This window comes from Oncorhynchus mykiss, chromosome 8 (genome assembly GCF_057628025.1).
Source record: "Oncorhynchus mykiss isolate SJ-2025 chromosome 8, ASM5762802v1, whole genome shotgun sequence".
In the NCBI taxonomy this organism is placed as follows: Eukaryota; Metazoa; Chordata; class Actinopteri; order Salmoniformes; family Salmonidae; genus Oncorhynchus; species Oncorhynchus mykiss.
Genome location: NC_143029.1, coordinates 37,890,531 through 37,910,751, shown reverse-complemented (window position 1 = coordinate 37,910,751; position 20,221 = coordinate 37,890,531). Strand labels below are relative to the sequence as shown.

The window sequence follows — 20,221 nt, the reverse complement described above, 5'->3', positions numbered from 1 at the left end:
GACAGTTTACTGACTCTATTCTTAGTTTATCGTATGCTATTGTATTGTATGCTAATTGTAGTGATCGTGTCATTCTAGTCATCATCAGGGGTGAAAGTAGATGTAATTTCTTCCAGGTATGGGCCCAATCATAGAATTCCATATAGAACCCCTATTAATTCAATAGGATCTCTGTGGGACTAGTCGTAAAGATTTGTCATTTAACTTTTAAAATGTATTACCTTTAATTGGGGCATAAACACAACCAGTTATGTTTTTATCTGATTGTCAAACAATCACTTCAAAGGGCTCCTTTACTAGACTACGCGCGCACATTCAACCTACTGTATTTCCAGCCTCTAAACTGTCTGTATGGTGAATGGAAAGAGACCTCTAACACAAAACACCCAAACGTGGAATAGCATTTGGTGATTGTCATTAGGCCAGAATTTTTTTCAGAGTTTACTGCTGCGAACGAGTCTCGATGTCGGCCACTTATCTCTGCCTCTGCCTTGTCATTTTGGATCGTCGACTATACCACCCGTTTTCAAGTCCATTCGCACATTTTTCATGCCTCTGACATGCGGTAATGCTAAATAATTGTGAAATAGTTTACATGTTGTTTTAATTATTGTGACAGGCTCATGTTTTACCGGTACGGCGTACCCCCATTATTTATTTTGCCGGGACGCAGTACCAGACCGCCTTACTTTCACCCCTGGTCAGCATGTATTAAGCTACTGAACCTAACCATGCACATGCTCCTACAAATGTGATAAATCGGCAGCCATGTCATATGCAATACAGTGTATAGATAACGAAGCAAAGAATATCAGCTCACACCTAAATGTGCTAGCAGTCACCATTGCATAAGAGTTGCAGCCTTAAACACATGATAGAAGTAGTATGTAAGACATGAAGATAACACATTATAATAGGAGGTAATACATGATGACTATAAAGAAGTGATCGCTACAATTAGCATTCAAATAACACTACAGCCTCAATTTACATGTATACTATTGCCTAACCTAAACCATAACTTGAAATCGGAGGAAGAAAAGTTAGGGTTATCATCTTGGACCTTAGTGGGTGAAAACCTTGTGAAGACTTACAGAAAACGTTTGACCTCTGTCATTGCCAACAACACAGTATTGAGATAAACTTTTGTTATTGATCAAATACTTATTTTCCACCATAATTTGCAAATAAATTAATTAAAAATCCTACAATGTGATTTTCTGGATTTTTTTTCTCATTTTGTCTGTCATAGTTGAAGTGTACCTATGATGAAAATTACAGGCCTCTCTCATCTTTTTAAGTGGGAGAACTTGCACAATTGGTAGCTGACTAAATACTTTTTTGCCCCACTGTAAGTACATTGCATATTGCTACAGGTGTTTGGCTGGGTCATATTGCTTAGGGTTGCTTGTTAAATAAGGAGATAATGTAGACCCACCAGATGATCACACATTTAGTTTCAGCGAAAGCACCCAGCGGTGCGTCCCAGGGCGTCTGGGTTCGTACTGCCGCTTACAGTTGCTAGTTAGATAAGTAGAATATTCTCATATACCAAGATGACAGCTCATCTTGCCTCAAGTGAGGGTACCCGGCAGTGGGTCATACGAGAAATATAAGGCATACATTGCACAGCTCATGCTACAAGACTGTATACTATGGTTAATATTCACACATAGTATACAGTCTTGCACAGGTAAAATGACTTTAATAATATTTAAACAGTGCTTTCTGCCGTAGCTACACATATCTGTCGTATGGTTCTGCTGTTTTGGGGGACTGGTATAGCTTACTGCACTCCCTGCTTGTAGGTAATGTTATATATTAACGCTTTGCTTGAGCAGTGAGCTGCCCTGAAGGAGCACAGCCTATATCGGTAAATTGACCATAAAGCAACATTTTGCAAGGGCCATCTCAGTCTTTGGACTTGAACCCCATTGAAAACCTGTGGTTTGAATTGAAGAGGGCAGTCCATAAAAGCAGACAAAGGACATCAAGGATCTGGAAAGATTCTGTATGGAGGAATTATCCCCGCAATGGGAGGGTGCAACAGTATTTAAAACAGGGGTGCCAATAAATTTGACCGCTGTCTTTGAAAAAAATAATTACTTGTTTAATAAAATCTCTATCTGAGCAATTGTATTAGTATAAAACAATATAAATCCCCAATGTTTTTGAGCATACAATATAGCACAGTATTTGTATTATTTATTTTGCAGTCTTTTTGGCTCATCTTTATCAAGGGTGCCAATAATCATGAACATGACTGTATGTGAGACTGAATGTTCCCTAAACACGAGAAACTGTTGAGCGTGAAAAACCCAGCAGCGTTGCAGCTCGAGACGAACCGGTGCGCCTGGCATCTACTACCACACCCCGTTCAACGGCACTTAAATCTTTCGCCTTGCCCGTTCACCCTCTGAATTGCACACATACCCAATCCATGTCTCAATTGTCTCAAGGTTTAAAAAATCCTGCTTTAACCCGTCTCCTCTCCTTAACAAGTGACATTAAGAGTGTTCACCTGGATTCACCCGGTCATGGAAAGTGTATGTTCTATAGGTTTTGAATCAATACAACGTCACAATTACGGTACAGTGTTCGATTCGGCTGCTGGAGGGCAAGGAAACCCCCAGCTCCACTAAACCATAGACAACTATGTGCCGTTTCTATCATCTCATCAGCCCTTGAAGAGCAGAGTCAGAACTACATTTTTGTATGCATTATTCTACATGCTCTATCGGCAGTTATACAGCAAGTAACTGCATGCTTTTCATGATCAGTAAACTTCAATTGATCATGTCATTTCAGAACCGTGAGGGTAGCCTATCCATTTGGCATGTAGCTAGCTAAGCAAACCACGTTTGCAGCTCACTTAACTGCTGTCAAACTGCACACAGTTGTCACTGACTAGTTGGATAGTCATTTCCCACTGAGCAAACAATTTAGGTACTTAGAGCATTCTTAGAATTATTTATTATTTTTTTTAAATCAGGTTTTGGCTTGGCAGACCTCGTTTCTTTATTGACATGTCAATAAAACTCATGAATGTAACTACTTGGCAAATGTTATGTTCTTCTTGTAGCCCTGGTTGTCCTGAAAATAAAATGGTTAAACACTTCAATGTGAGACTAAATATGAGGGCAGGGCAAGCAGATGAATGAAAGTAGTGCATTTCATGTTGTTTCCGATTCAGGGATTGGCTGGGACGTTTTAGCAAGACTGGAGTGTCTGTCTAACTATCCTCACTAGGAGAATGACGAGGGAAGAGTGGGGAAACGTAGTGAACTGGCCGGTATGCAGCTTTGATGTTTGCCATGCCTGTGTAGGGAATGTTCCATAGGCTTTCCAGAGGTCTAGAGTAGACCAGATGGACTCACACTCACAGACACAAACACATTTCAGCGTTAATCGTTTAAAAGGACGATTGACCAAGATATGACCCACCTGCAGATTTATAGTAAGGGCTTTTTCCAAGTATGAATATGATGTGGTATGTCTGCATGCAGCATTAACAATTGCTGCATTAGAGTCCCATTGTTATCACACAAGTTCCTTAGTGCGGTGATCATTGTGCTATGCCTGGCATAGCTTATGTGAATGACTGCCTTGACCTTTAAGAATTAGTTGAGGCGTGACTAAAACAACACGGAGGCAGGGATTGAACCCAACGCAAATAAACGACCTAAGCACAGAAATAGATTCATGGGCAATTTAAGGCAATTTCACAAAGGTTCGCAGAGATCCCATTCGCTGCTAACTGCTCGAAGAGAAATCACCTCGGTTGTTTATCTGCGTTTGTTTGAATCCATGCCTCACTTGAGTTATTCTTTACTGTGAACACTTGGGAAATGAACACTCTATCGTTTCTCTCCAAGTCCAGTAGCTAGCAACTAAGCTTACCTGGAAGAGCGGTCCAATGTCAACGTCAAATCCCAGGTCAGCGAATCCCGTAGCGATGACCTTTGCCCCCCTGTCATGGCCGTCCTGGCCCATCTTGGCCACCAGCAGACGAGGGTTCCTGCCCTCATGCTTCTTAAATTCCACCACCCTGGGAGACGATTAATAAGTCATATCAATAGTTATTAATAATTAAGTGTTTATGGTACACAACCACCTTGGACTCTCAATAGAGGACAGGGAAGGAGAGGTCATATTAGGGACTGTAGTGATGGCTGGGTAGTATTCATTAGACACCAAACAGAAGAAAACGAACTGAAACAAGGAAGGACTGCCGTAACTTGTCCAAAAATAGACATATTTTTGTTTTCCGTTGCTAAATGCTTTGGTATGGTGTGCTCTAATGAACACAACATTTATGTGTAGTGGAACGTCTAGCATAAAATGGCTCAGATGGGTGGATGCTACTGTACAAATGGGTGGTTGATGAGGTCAGTTACCTTTGCTTTGAATAATGCACTATATAAATGCAAATTATTGCATTGGTGTATTTGCCAGCAAAGAGCTTCGATTTTCTTCTTAAACTCCACAACCCTGTTCAGAAATGTGTAATGTTATTAAAGTTCTTGAAAGGCTCTAGACAAATGAAATGTATTGTAATTCCAGACACAACAACAGCAATAGTGACTTGATGGGGGAGAAAGTTGAAAACTCTGAGCACAAACAATCACATAGGAGGTTCAATAAGGGCCTTCAAACATTTTCTCCATGCATTGCAGAAGTGTAGAAGCATGCCAATCACTTTGGCTTCCCAAGGGGACAACCACCTAGCCTGGTTAAGCCAGACTGAATGCTGCGACCCTTGAGAACAAACCTGATTTAGGCTCTGTCTATGAGAGTAAAAGCTTTGTCTATGAATCCTGCTGGAACTGAACTGTTCTGCAGATCGAGTCAGGAGGTGGCAGTTAGCTTACTGGGAAGGAAAAGGCAGACAAGTAGAGTTACTGGTTCAAATCCCAGGACAGGCACACAGTGGGATGAGCAAGTGGAAGGTTGCTGGTGTCAGAGCCATTCTGCCCTTGAGCAAGAACATTTAACCCTGAAATTGTTCTGCACTGCAGTTGACCCTGTGCTTATTTCAAGTGTGTGTGTGTGTGTGTGTGTGTGTTATGGTTGGGCGATATTACGATAGTATCATCTATCGAGGATGATTGACAACCATCGTCGATGGTGACGACCTCATGATGGGACAAACAATACTTAACCTATTTCAACTTGACTGCCGCAAAGCAGGGCAGTGCATGGGTGACATTCCGAGTAAGGCTATAACAAATATGAATATAGTTATTTCAATAAATATGTTGCATTTACAGAATGCAAGATAACTATGTAGACAGAGCTAAGAGTTTCACCAAAGCAGCACAAAATGTTAGATCAGAAAATGTTTTTGTTTGGCAAGGGCCAAAAGTCAAAGTAAATTGTTATAGCGGACATTTATTATTTTAAAAGTCACGTTTTTGATTTTCTCTCGATTTGATACGAACATGACTTGGCACAGCTTTATTTTGAATGTCAAATATTTCAGGCCACAAAAAGTGAAATTCAGCAAACAATGCCAAGATGGAAAAATCCAATGAGAAGTCAAAAAACTTAGGCTAGGCTACAGCTGAGCAAAGCTTAGGCAAGAAAGGATGCATAGCCTATAGGCATATGGGCCTATTTCCATATTATTCTAACAATGTGCAACCTACCTACAACGCATAGTAAGTCCTGGCCTAATAAGAGGAGGATGAGGCAAAAATGCAAATCAGTATATAATTATCCAGTTCTAAGGACAGCAAGAGTTCCTTGCTCTGCAGCCCATGATGATTAACAAACCATCACCCCATGTTGACTTTGTGTCACTCGCACCTCGGCACACACAGACACACAGATAGGCTTAGGCTACACATCTCTTTCGTGTCACATCTCCAATAGAGTAGAATAGTCTACTAGAAAATATTTGGATCCACTTATCTTTTGACAATGTTCCGATTCCTCTCATCCCTCCCGTAACATGCAAGTCGCTAGCAGTGGGTTTTTCTCTCCCTTTTTTAATATTATTATTGGCCGCTAGGAGGCGAAAACATCTTCTGCCATAAGTGCAGAATCATGATAGGACAAAAGCTGATATCGCCCAACCATGTTTCAATATGTTTTGTGTTATTCAATATTGCTACAAACCCTAGTGTGCTGTCTCAGGGGGTTGAAAACAGAGTAGAGAAGATATTCTAACATTAAGTACAACAGAGAATCAAGTACTATTTTCTTTCTGCTATTACCGGTTGTGTGCTGTGGAGATCTCCTCATGCTCTCCGAACTCGCTGCGGTAGGCTCCGCTCACCATCCTGGTGCTGGCTTTATGTTCCCCAAACACAACCTTCATGGCATCCGTGATCTCCCCAACAGAACATCTGGGGAATGCACAACAACATGTCTCAAAAACACTTCTCTTTTAATCAAATATACCAGCAGGGTTTCACAACGCTCTCCTTCAATATTCCCTGCAGTTCAGCTTACTTTATTTATTTAATCAGGATGGTCTATTCCGTAACAACTGCATTGCACTGATCGCCAGGGAGTGCTGGGTTCAAAGAAAAATGCTGTTATGTATTTCTTAGGTGATTGTTTATGTCAGTGTATCCCAAACAACTGCACTGAGGATAGGTAACACTGTCACCACCGATAAATCCATGATAATTGAGAATTTCAATAAGCATTTCTCTACGGCTGGCCATGCTTTCCTCCTGGCTACCCCAACCCCGGCCAACAGCTCCGCACCCCTCGCAGCTACTTGCCCGAGCCTCCCCAGCTTCTCCTTCACCCAAATCCAGATAGCAGATGTTCTGAAAGAGTTGCAAAACCTAGACCAGTACAAATCAGCTGGGCTAGACAATCTGGACCCTCGTTTTCTAAAATTATCTGCCGCCATTGCTGCAAACCCTATTACCAGTCTATTCAACCTCTCTTTCGGATCGCCCAAGATCCATAAAGATTGGAAAGCTGCCGCGGTCATCCCCCTCTTCAAAGGGAGTGACAACCTATATCCATCCTGTATTTGTAGTTGTCCACATATTCTAGTTGTCTGGCTAGACTGTAAACTTTCCTTCCAGACTCATATTAAACATCACCAATCCAAGATGAAATCTAGAATCGGCTTTCTATTTCGCAACAAAGCCTCCTTCACTCACGCCGCCAAACATACCCTAGTAAAACTGACTATCCTACCGATCCTCGACTTTGGCGATGTCATTTACAAAAATAGCCTCCAACACTCTACTCAGCAAATTGAATGCAGTCTATCACAGTGCCATCCATTTTTTCATCAAAGCCCCATATACTACCCACCACTGCGACCTGTATGCTCTAGTCGGCTGGCCCTCGCTACATATTCGTCGCCAGACCTACTGGCTCCAGGTCGTCTATAAGTCTTTGCTAGGTAAAGCTCCACCTTATCTCAGCTCACAGGTCACGATAACAACACCCACCTGTAGCACGCGCTCCAGCAGGTATATCTCACTGGTCATCCCCAAAGTCAACACCTCCTTTGGCAGCCTTTCCTTCCATTTCTCTGATGCTAATGACTTATATTTCCCTCACTAACTGACTTATATTTCCCTCACTAACTTTAAACATCAGCTATCCGAGCAGCTAACCGATCGCTGCAGCGTTACATAGCCCATCTGTAAATAGCCCATCCAATCTACCTACCTCATCCCCACATTGTTTTTATTTACTTTTCTGCTCTTTTGCACACCAGTATTTCTACTTGCACATCATCATCTGGACATCTATCACTCCCGTGTTAATTTGCTAAATTGTAATTTCTTGCTACTATGGCCTATTTATTGCCTTACCTCCTCACGCCATTTGCAAAGTGCACTAAATATATAGACTTTTTACCCCCTATTGTGTTATTGACTGTACACTTGTTTATTCCATGTGTAACTCTGTGTTGTTGTTTGTGTCGCAATGCTTTGCTCTATCTTGGCCAGGTCGCAGTTGTAATTTTACAGTGGCTACACTTGCAGGACGCCATACTTTGTGTAACCGAGTTCATCTTCAGTGTGGTCACATAGTAGCCTACTTAAACTAGACATTGTGCAGTGGCTATTGCTTTACATAGCCACATAGGCCTACACTACACTAAACCTACAAATTAGTGGGGGGGTCTGGATCAAAAAGGGTGGGAGTGGCAGGGCGCTTATTAGGAGATTATTTTAGAGGCCACAACCCAAAAGTTTACACTGAATGCGTTTTTTCCATCCCAAAAATGTATTTTTAAAAATGGAATAAAATTATAGGTGGCCCACCCAAGGATGTATTTCAATGGCTGAAACACTCCTGCACATTGTGCTACGACTATTCCTTTACATAGCCACATACTAACTGTAATACTGTTGCTTCAAAACCAACTGGTGTTTTTAATAGTCTCACGGTGTTCTGTTGGTATGTTTATTCTTCAGGATGGTTTTATGTACACTGTCCTTGGGCGTTTTAAAAGGCAGTTATAACCAAAATGTACTACCGTTGCCATCATCGTTATCATTGTTTACACTACAGAGCATCTTTGTCTGTCTGGCTGTAGAGAATGGTCATGTGGTCTGTTAAAATGGCATTCGTCCCTGTTCTAGCCATTCCTTTACCACATACATCACTTTAAAACCAGAAGTGTTTTAATCAAGTGATGCAAAGTGATTTAGGGAAAATCTCAACAAACTAACAGGGAGTGGAGCTGAAAAGTTTAAAAAAACATCCTGAATTAAAAGGTTAATGGGATTCTCATTCAAGACTCCGATTTCATAACCACCACCTTTAACAAGGGCAGAGAACTGATCAAATATTTTCAACCAAGACCACAGTTCTCAATCCCATAGATAATAATAAACCAATATTCAGAATTCTTGAAATGTCAGCGTCAGCAGTGGACAGTATTATTCGCTTCTTCAGGAGCTCTAGAACCGAATAAATATTCTCTGATTGCCCCTATTGTACATCTCGTTAATCTGTCCGTCAAATATGGGTTCTTCCCCAATGCTTGGAAGTCTGCTGCAGTGATGCCCATTTTAATTGCTGGTGACCCTACACCGGTGGAAAATTACCGACCTAGAAGCATTCTTCCAGTGCTATCAAAAGTAGCTGAAAGATGGGTGGCTGATCATCTGACTGATCCCCTCATTCAGGGCAACTTCATACATCAAATTCAATTTGGATTCAGAACTAACTATTCTACCGAAACAGCCAATTACTATTTTCTGGAGTGCATTAAATCTAAACTGGACATAGGTGGTGAAGTCGCTGCAGTCTTTTTGGATCTTAAAAAGGCCTTTGATACTGTGAATCATGAGGTCCTCCTATCCAAACTATCCTCCCTTAATGTGTCCACTGAAGTCATTGTTGGATGTATTCCTATCTGACGTCAAAGGGTGCGTTTGGGGGACACTCAGTTGGCCACTCTTTACAATAACATTGGGGTCCCACAAGGTTCAACATTAGGCCCCCTTCTGTTTACCATCTATATGAATGATCTCCCACATGCTTGCCCACAAGTTAACATGCAGATGTATGTAGACGATACAGTTCTGTAGGTACACTCAAAAATAAACAACTAGTTGTTAACAAGTTAACTGAAGCTATGGTACTTGTTTCTAAATGGATTCTACATTTCTGCATGCCTGCATTTAAATATCGACAAGACTGTTTGTATGTACTTCTTCCATTGATTGTTCCCAACCAGCTGTTCTTGTTAATTTAGAGAATCTGAAAGTTGTGTCTAACTTCAGGTATCTCGGCGTCATTTTGGACTCCAACTTGACATTTAAGAAATATGTGAAGAAGGTGGTTAACACAGTCAAGTTTGGATTATCCAACTTTAAGTTTATAAGACCTTACCTTCCTCTGGAGGCCGCCAAACTATATATGCACTCTATGATCTTCTCACAGCTGAGATATTGCCTCACATGCTGGTCACAAGCAGGAGCTACTAGTCTGAAACCAATTGAATCACTCTAAAAACAAATATTTTTGATAACAAGCCAAAACAGTTACCCGGTCGGCAATTCCGCCATGCTTACTACAAGTTTAGATAGCTGACTCAACCACTTTATCAATCTAAAAACATTTAGAGTGACAATTGAGTGACTGACATTGACTGACTGCACAACCAAATTTCAAAACTGCACCTTGTGTGTTCTACTATTCTAACTCTCAACAGGAAGTAAAGTTTCCTTCAAAAGTGACAATGAGCCCAGGGTTGCTGACCATAGGACTAGTGGGGATAGTTTCTCACCTGGCTCTAGCAGCCTCCACAGCCAGCCCCAGCAGGTTCCCCTCCCTGGTACGAGCACACTCCTCTATGGCCGACAGACACCTCTTCGCCACCTCAGCATCACGACTCTCCCTCACCTGCAGGAGACACACAGACGTGATATACATATAAAACAATATCTTAAATTTACTTATTCCTTTTTAGCTCCTAGTGAAGAAATAGCCTCAACAGTAAATCTCCAGCGAACCCTAATATGTTCTAATTATATTGACTTTTCATTGTATTGATATAATGACATCATCTACATTGCGGTTTAGTGAGACCATAGACTGTTGTGCCTTAATGGGGTCAGAATTTAGTTTTGCTTTGCTTAATATTGACATTGATGTATAACATCCATAACACAACCCAGGGTTGGCCTGGTTCCCAGTCCAAGGATATCCCTTTGCTTTGCTTCTCCACCTCTCAGTCTTGAACCCTTGCTTTCGTAGAAACCATGTGTCAGAACGAGGGACGTTACATCAAACGAGACATTATTTTGAGGACAATGTTTGGCACCACACATGTTCTGGACAGGAAAATGGCCACTTACTCACAGCCTGGTGGTCCATATCTGTTAAGTGCTTTAGCCTAGTTCTCTGCTGTGTTTGTCCACTGTCATGCATTGCCATGAAAACAATAGTCAGAGGAGTTGGACAACGCGAATACAGACCAGACTAGGGCTTAAGAATGAGAAGCCAAACCAAAGTCAAACTAAATAGACAGGCTGCTGCCAAGGCAGCCTACTCTTCCTGGGGTTCAGCAAAATTAAGGCAGTTCATACAATTTTAAAAACATTCACAGGTTTCACAACACACTGTGTGCCCCCGGGCCTCTACTCCACCACTACCACATATCTATCTACATGACTAAATCCATGTGTACGTGTATGTATAGTGCGTATGTTATCGTGTGTGTGTGTATGCATGTGTCTGTGCCTATGTTTGTGTTGCTTCACAGTCCCCACTGTTTCATAAGGTGCTTTTTTATCTGTTTTTTAAATCTAATTGTACTGCTTGCTTGTCACTTGGTAATGAGTTTGTCTGTCTTAATTGTCACCGGAAGTCTTGTCCAGTAGCAGGGACTGTGAGTGTGATTAGGACAACAGAGAATCAGTGGGGGGGGGGGGTTGGGATTATGTCAGAAAGGCAGGAATTCCTGATGAATAAGTGAAAATCACTACCGGTAACTCAACCTTCATAGAAATTCATTGGATCCTAAACACAGTCAAACCAAGGATTCACGTATACGGAGTCTCGAGAACAGAGTAGCACACGCACTAATTAAGACATTTGATCACAGGGGAAACACTTAACTATGCTTCATATTCAATATCTGTGACACACTGCCTGGAGTTTGATAAACAGCATTGGCACTTGGATTGGAACCAGTGCTATGGTCAAATAAAATGAAAATAGAGCTCTTTGGCCTACGAACTGCAGTGGTGGGTTTGGCGTTGATCAACAGAAGCATTTGCAAAAAAGTTCACTAGGTCCCCCCGTGTGGTTCCAGCAACAGCCCCAAAACATCACTGCTCTAGAGGAGATCTGCATGGAGGAATGGGCCAAAATACCAGCAACAGTGTGTGAAAACCTTGTGAAGACTTACAGAAAACGTTTGACCTCTGTCATTGCCAACAAAGGGTATATAACAAAGTATTGAGAAACTTTTGTTATTGACCAAATACTTATTTTCCCCCATAATTTGCAAATACATTAATTAAAAATCCTTATTTAGACCTAGCCCCACCCACATTCCGTTCCATGCTTCGAAAGGGGTTGGAGGCAAAGGTGAATATTCTGTGAATATTCTAAAATCCGCATAAAAACAATATGCTCATTTTCCCAGCAAAGATGTGTTTCCATCAAATTGACTAGTTGGATAAAAAGCTGTGCGCGATGACAGTGCACATAAAAATATATATTTTTCCGATAAATTCCCATGTACCGAGTAAAAAAACAAACAAGTTAAATGGGTTTCCATCTCATTTTCAACTCTCACGAAAAAACATTTATGTTGCACTTTAAACCAGAAGTACCCACTCCGGTATTGGCACGTAATGGCCTAGCCAACAGCTCACAAATCCAGAAACAGATAAATGTATTATGTTCACAATAAAATAATTAGGTGTGGTGAAAGTCGTCGTAAAGATGATGACCGAGAGGAACGTGAAGGGAGATAGAGGCTTTCCTCTAGGTCAATATTTTGGAGACGTGTTATTAACCGACCCTCTGGAGAAATGAACGGAAGAGGGCCGGAGGATTGGTTGGGTCGTTTTGTTGAATTACGCGTTGAGTCTTGGGGTGAGTGTGACACTGACCTTCTTGAGTTTGTCGATCTGCTTGTTGCGTACGTTGGTGTTGTCGATAGCCAGCACATCAACGGACTCCTCTTTCTCTAGACGGTACTTATTCACCCCAACAATCACCTCCGAACCTGGGGGGCACAGCCAGTGGGACACACAGTCAGAGAAGGGGGCAAAGGCAAAGGCATACTCGCTCATTCGCAAGCACGCACACACCCACCCTAGTCTGTTGGCTGCTGGTTCAGTGAAGCGATAGAAGACATCGCAGTTAGTTTCTCTCTCAGACAGCTTTCAGTATTCACTTCACGATGACCAGCTAATACCATATACCTCTTTGAAAATATAGGGAATAGAAAGCAGGGAAATACAAAGTAACCCATCCATCCCTACTGTGTTCAATGGCTGCAGTGGGCCCCACCTCCTCTATTCTACCACTCTTCCCCTCCCCTCTCAGCATGCATCAAAGCAGTAGCGTTCGGCCGGGTCTCCTTGCGTGCTAACCAGGCCGACCCCTGCCATGTCCACAAGACAAACCCCAGTGGCCCTGGGAGCCCCCACTATGTTCACAGGACCCAACCCCTGTGCAGGCATCAGATAAGCACAGCCTTGGGTCTGCAATCAGATCAAAGGTTTAGATGGAGAGGTCAGAGCTCAGACGTCAGCTCACTCTCACACACACGCACTGTCTGTTATATTCCCCTGGCCAGTGTTTCGCTAGGCCAATATAGAATGTATGATCCTGACTAGAGCTGTGGAAATAGACCGCTGAGATGTCAAGTGCTACTTTTATTCCGGCAGACTTCCAGGACATGTCTCTTTAAAAAAGAGCAGCTATGAAATATGGAGTGTGTCTGTTCTGCCTGAGTGGAGGACTGATGCTTCCAACATACCCACTGAATTACATATGGGGCTTTTTAGGAGGGGAGGTGAGACGATGGAGGGGAGAAGGATGTAAGAAAGAGGAGGGAATAAAAAGACGGAGGGTGGGTGGGAAAAGAGAACAGAAGGTGGGACGGGGAGATGGGAGAAGGACAGGGGTGCATGTGTGCCCGCACTGCACGTGTGTGTTCTGCTGCAGTACCTGAGTCGATGCGAGCCTGTCTGCGAGCAGCACACTCCTCGATGCGTAGTTTAGGAATGCCTTCAGCCACAGCTCTGGCCATGCCTCCCATCTCTTCGATCTCATTGATAAACTACAGGAGGGGATCAAATAAATTGATAAACATCTAATGCATTTAAACATAATGCATTTAAACATGAACACAATCAATACAAACCACCATTAAATATACTGTAAAGTGTGTGTGACCCCCTGACCCTTAACCGGTCCCTGAACTCTAACCCCTGACGTCTAACCCCTCACCTTTAGGGCAGTGTTGTAGACATCGTCGGTCAGCGCCTCCATCATGTGTGACCCACCCCAGGGGTCGGCGACCTTGGGTATCCCAGACTCCTCTTGGATGATTATCTGTGTGTTGCGTGCGATGCGGGCGCTCTTCACCGTTGGTAGACCCAAAGCCTCGTCAAAAGAGTTGGTGTGTAGAGACTGGGTCCCCCCGAACACCGCAGCCATCGCCTCGATCACAGTACGCACCACGTTGTTATACGGGTCCTGGAGAAAACAGAATACACGATACAGAACATATGAAGGTCATAATAGATTGAATTAGACTAGACCAGTTGGTGTAAAGTGACAGTGTAGGACAGGAAGTGACCTCTTTTAGGACAGATGATGCAAGTATCAGATAACAGCTGAGTTCAGCGCTCATTAGATGAGATAAGACTAGGGAGATAAGACTAGAGCAGGTGGTGTAAAGAGACTAGGTTCACCCCATTTACATGACTTGGCCTCGATCAAATAAAGTTAATTATGGGTTTTGTCCGCCCACCTGTTCAGTGAGGGACCAGCCTGAGGTCTGACAGTGGGTCCTGAGGAGCAGAGACTTGGCCAGCTTGGGTTGGAACTTCTCCTTAATGAGCATGGCCCACAGCCTCCTGCCTGCCCTCAGCTTGGCAATCTCCATGTAGAAGTTCATACCGATACCCCAGAAGAATGACAGCCTAGAGGAGAGAGGGAGGGGTATAGAGTGATATATACAAGTAACCGAGTATCAAACGTTGGAACAAGATTTTATTTGGTTTTACTTAACACTATGTATTCCAAGTATGCATGTCCTTTGTTGGAAAGCACATTCCCCATGAGTTTTCAAAGTATACCATTCTATAGACATGAGATATAGGTAACTAGCAAAATATTGGAAACACCAACATAGTCTCCTATTAGGACACTGGGCCACCAGAACAGCTTCAATGCGCCTTGGCATAGATTCTACAAGTGTCTGGAACTCTATTGGAGGGATGCGACACCTTTATTCCACGAGAAATGTCATAATTTGGTGTTTTGTTGATTTATTTATTTTTATTTATCCGTTATTTTACCAGGTAAGTTGACTGAGAACACGTTCTCATTTGCAACAACGACCTGGGGAATAGTTACAGGGGAGAGGAGGGGGATGAATGAGCCAATTGTAAACTGGGAACTATTAGGTGACCGTGATGGTTTGAGGGCCAGATTGGGAATTTAGCCAGGACACCGGGGTTAACATCTCTACTCTTACGATAAGTGCCATGGTATCTTTAATGACCTCAGAGAGTCAGGACACCCGTTTAACGTCCCATCCGAAAGACGGCACCCTACACAGGGCAGTGCCCTGGGGCATTGGGATATTTTTTTTTTAGTCCAGAGGAAAGAGTGCCTCCTACTGGCCCTCCAACACCACTTCCAGCAGCATCTGGTGTCCCATCCAGGAACTGACCAGGACCAACCCTGCTTAGCTTCAGAAGCAAGCCAGCAGTGGCATGCAGGGCGGTATGCTGCTGGAAAACACTGTCTCAGGCACTGCTTCAGAATCTCCCACAAGGGTTCACTTGGGTTGAGATCTGGCTACTGAGACACACACAGCCTTTAAACCATATGCTCCTCCGAGACCCCTCTTTCAAAGTCACGGAGATCTCTTCTTCTAGCCATGGTAGCCAAAATAATGGGCAACCGAGCATTTTTATACATGACCCTAAGCATGATGGGATGTTAGTTACTTAATTAATACAGGAACCACACCTGTGTGGAAGCACCTGCTTCCAATATACTTTGTATCCCTAATGTACTCAAGTGTTTCCTTTATTGTGTCAGTTACCTGTCTGTTATTATCCACACGTTCATATTGATGCTCCAGAGAAATGACTAGGAAGACAGGTTGCCCACATAGGGTGTTTACAGACAAAACACAAAGATGTAATAAATCAATAAGTACGGTTAAAACTCCCAAAAGGAATGAATAGACAGCTAAAGTGTAGAGCAGAGTGTTGTAACAGCAGAGCTCTCAGCGGAGGACAATTATAGCTTACAGCAATTCATTGAATGCAAGCACTATCGGTCTATTGATTTTGACAGTCCTAACAGGACCATAATGCTATGCACATGCCATATATCATTACCGCTCAGGGGGAACCCGTCAATCAATAACACTGCAGTGTGTGTCTGTGTGTATATGCATGGACTAACTACAGTCAACTACCTCTGTGATTACCTACGTGACTGACAATAAGGTGACTTGAGACATTTTTAACAAAAAGGATCTGCATTATTGTAGATGTCAAAGTGAGCGACTAAATGAACAATGGACTAAACGCAGGCTGGCTAAAACGCATGGCTAAATGAAAGGACAGTCAACTTGCAGAAACTTTAAAGTACTTCCTTCGAACAACCACACGTCAATCAGCAATCTGTCATTCACCCTAGGGAGTCATTTAGAGTGTGTGTCCTCTGACCTCGCTGCAAATCACATGGCTCTGCATCAAAAAACCACGACATGAAACAGCAAGCCAGAGAGGACAGTCTGTGAATAGCTGTCTAGTGGAGATGAGACCTCTGTGTCTGACAGGACATTCACTGCTCTGAGACACTGGGAATGACACAGGGAAATCACAAAGAGAACCTCTCCAGAAACAACCCATAGCCACTAACTCTGCATCACACAGGAATGAGGTCCCTGGGACAACACACACTGTATGATCTCACTCTGTGTGTGCGCACACCTGGGGGCGAACTCGTCTATAGTGAGGCCAGCTTTCAGCCCAGTGCGGCAGTACTCCAGGCCGTTGGCGATGGTGTAGGCCACCTCCAAGATGGCGTCCGCCCCGGCCTCCTGGAGATGGTAACCACTGATGGAGATGGAGTTGAACTTGGGCATGTGCTACCGGAGGAAACAACCAGTCATTCAACCAAACAATCAATCGTAACAATAATCAATCAATCATGATGGGGAAACAGTGTGAGTTCAGTCACGGACCTCCTGTGTTTGAGGTACGAGCCTGTATCTTAAGTTAGATGTTACTTCCGTGGGAATATTTTTTTTTAAAAGAGGACTTTAACTGTATTTGCAAGGCGGTGAGGTACAGAGGACGCTTTACCCTGTTGTAGCTTTAAGGTTCTTACCTTGGATGTGTAGGCAAAGATATCAGCGATGGCGTGCATGGAAGGTTCCGGGGGGAAGATATAGGTGTTGCGCACCATGAACTCCTTCAGGATGTCGTTCTGGATAGTTCCCGTCAGCTTCTCCTTGGGCACCCCCTGCTCCTCCCCAGTCACGATGAACATGGCCAGCACCGGGATCACCGCTCCATTCATCGTCATAGAAACCGACATCTTCTCCAGCGGGATTCCGTCGAACAGCATCTTGGTGTCCTCCACGGTATCTATGGCGACCCCCGCCATTCCGACATCGCCATGGACACGGGGGTTGTCGGAGTCATACCCGCGGTGAGTCGGGAGGTCGAAGGCCACCGAGAGACCCTGTTGACCCGCTGTAGAAAGAGAGAGCGGAAGTGAGAGAGAGAAGTTACACTTATTACAATGGGAAAGGTAACCAAAAATAAGCACATAAAAACATGTACTTAAATGTTGTTTTATTAACCTATAAAGTAAAGAAAGAACTCTTGCCTGATTAAACCTGACAGAGTCAATTTCTAGACAGACAACAATCACAAGACTTACAAGTGCCACTCAGCCTCCAACAACCTGGGTTCACTTCAATATTCTATCATAAAACCCCAGTTGGTCACACCAGCAGTGAGTATTGTGCAGTACCTTTAATGTTGTCCCGGTAGAACTTGTTGCTCTCCTCCACGGTGCTGAAGCCAGCATACTGCCTGATGGTCCAGGGCCTGAACGTGTACATGGTGGGGTAGGGCCCCCTAGTGTAAGGGAAGACCCCCGGCAGTTCGTCTGGCTTCGTTGCAGAGTCTGCTTTAGTGTAGACGGGTTTGATGTTGAGGCCCTCCGGCGTGCGCCAGATCAGGTCTTCTGGGTTCTTCCCTTTCAGTTGTTTTTTGGCCAGGCTGGCCCACTCCGGGTGCAGGTCCACTTCATCCTGACAGGGCGTTGCGGTACGAAACTGTCGGGAGTGCGTCTGTGAGCGTGTGTTGATGAATCCGTGTGAGGAGCAGGGAGCTCCTAGAAGTCGGCGTGCAGCCAGAGCGACACATGTCCTCTGTGCGGTCAGCATGACGGGCCTGGATCAGTAACACGAGACACAGGATGAGAGGAATGAAAAACAGTGGGACAAGAATGAGACATCAGGAAATCCCTCTGGTTTTTTTGAGTATTGGTGATTTCCTGGTAAAACAAAATAACCAATAAGCGAAGGCTTTGATTTCTTGTCAAACAGATAGAAAATGGATCTTAAAAAACATATACCAGAAAAAGTCTTAAAAGATATTAGAAATAGATCAAAACACAACAATGTAGAAATATTTAGTTTAGGAAGAAAAAATTAAATCTGCCTTCTGTAAGTTCTGTTACCAAAAAAAAAACACATCTTTAAAATGTTTTCTAATTTCTCTCCCTCATGAGTTAACATAAGTAACAAGTAAAAGGTAGGCCTATCAACTAGTTATGGTACGTTTTTAATGGTATACATTTGTTTATGAATTATTAAGTGATTAAAATGTGAAATTCTGTTACCAAATCTGTAAAATTATTTCAGAAACATTTCAGCATACGCCCCAATGGAGAGAGGATGGATGGAGGGTGGTGTGTGAGACGAGACAAGTAAATGAGGGAGATTGCGGAGCCGGAACCATACACAGTGCCTTGTGATGCGTTGTATGCGAACAATCCTAAGAGGATAGTGTGGTCATAGTGAGGGTTCTTGGATGAGTAACTATGGAGACAGACTGGCTGGCCAGTCATGGGTTCTAATGTAGACTGGGGCATCTACAGTGCATTCAGAAAGTATTCAAACCCCTTGACTTTTTCCACATTTTTTACGTTACAGCCTTATTCTAAAATGGATTAAATTGTTTTTTTCCCCTCGTCAATCAACACACAATAATGACATAGCAAAAAAAAAAAAAAATCTAAGGCGAGTCTTGGTGGTTCCAAACTTCTTCCATTTAAGAATGTTTTTGGGGACCTTCAAAGCTGCAGAAATGTTTTGGTACCCTTCCCCAGATCTGTGCCTCGACACAATCCTATCTCAGAGATCTACAGATAATTCCTTCGACCTCACAGCTTGATTTTTGCTCTGACATGCAGTGTCAACTGTGGGACCTTATATAGACAGGTGTGTGCCTTTCCAAATCATGTCCAATCAATTGAATTTACCACAGCTGGACTCCAATCAAGTTGTAGAAACATCTCAAGGATGATCCATGGAAACAGGATGCACCCGAGTTTGATTTGGAGTCTCATAGCAAAGGGTCTGAATACTTATGTGCATTTTTCTCCAGTAGTGCTCACTTCACAAGCCCAGGGCACGACAGGCCCAGCATACATTTGTAGTCTACTTGTGCGCTCTATAGCCCCTTGCTTCAGCTACTGTCATCTAGTATGCTAAATATTTTCATAAAGAAATGGATAAAACACACGGGTAAAAGGTCAAGGTAACTTACAAAGATGAGGAGGACCAAGAGCAAGAGAGGGAGTGTGGTGATGTACGGTAGTGTCCACAACTAAAGAATCATTGTGGAATCTGAAAAGACAGGTATCCAAAAGCATGATGCTGTGGGCCTACTTACGATGCACACATGCTAACAGAAAGGAATGAGGTGGGTAATCCTGTGAAATGTGTCATTGTAGCAAAGTATTTATAATCCAAAAAAATTGATCTCTCGTTCGATCACTTTCATTCTATTATCTCTATACAATGGGCCATAATTGATTTTGGCCCAATAGGCTTGGAATATGACCTCTTTCGATGAGCTTTCCGCTTTGATAGGGTTATTTTAACTAAAATATTTTAGGCCTACCTACAGAAAAACAATAAAAAATAAACATCCCTGCCCAGCCTTGCACACTCCGCTCCTAAACTCTGGTGTGAGCCAACAGTACATGTCCATTGGACTATGATAATGGTAATTGCAGAGCAACAGTGAAGTTCATAAGAGTTTATATTTTTGAGAAATGAAGGTATAGATAGATACATTTTCAATTTTTTTCCATCTTAAGAATTAGGCATAAATAACAGACGGAAGAGGGGTCTTACAAAACAGGTATTAGAAATACATAAAAATATTGTTTATGTAAAGACCCCTGCCAACTAACATCAACACTTATATTTAATTTTGGAGAAATGATTTGCCTTCTGTAAATTAAAAAAAATCATTCAAAATCA

At 42.9% G+C, this 20,221-nt stretch overlaps 1 protein-coding gene across 10 annotated transcripts in view; it reads right to left on the bottom strand.

Moving 5' to 3' along the window:
• The window catches only part of mmut (methylmalonyl CoA mutase), a 34,724-nt gene that overhangs the window by 11,413 nt on the left and 3,090 nt on the right, over window positions 1-20,221 (bottom strand). For 8 of the 10 annotated variants that reach the window (XM_021612530.3, XM_090243380.1, XM_090243382.1 and 5 more), the window contains exons 2-11: window positions 17,695-18,119; window positions 17,044-17,411; window positions 16,644-16,801; window positions 14,438-14,609; window positions 13,912-14,160; window positions 13,630-13,741; window positions 12,564-12,679; window positions 10,226-10,341; window positions 6,219-6,350; window positions 3,901-4,048 (exon numbers count right to left, since the gene is read on the bottom strand). In XM_021612530.3, coding sequence (XP_021468205.1) covers window positions 3,901-4,048; window positions 6,219-6,350; window positions 10,226-10,341; window positions 12,564-12,679; window positions 13,630-13,741; window positions 13,912-14,160; window positions 14,438-14,609; window positions 16,644-16,801; window positions 17,044-17,411; window positions 17,695-18,112 — 1,989 coding nt within the window. In that variant the 5' untranslated portion in view covers window positions 18,113-18,119. Of the gene's footprint in view, window positions 1-3,900; window positions 4,049-6,218; window positions 6,351-10,225; window positions 10,342-12,563; window positions 12,680-13,629; window positions 13,742-13,911; window positions 14,161-14,437; window positions 14,610-16,643; window positions 16,802-17,043; window positions 17,412-17,694; window positions 18,120-19,499; window positions 19,580-20,221 lie in introns of all 10 variants that reach the window. The other 2 variants (XM_090243384.1, XM_090243381.1) reach the window with 1 other exon arrangement.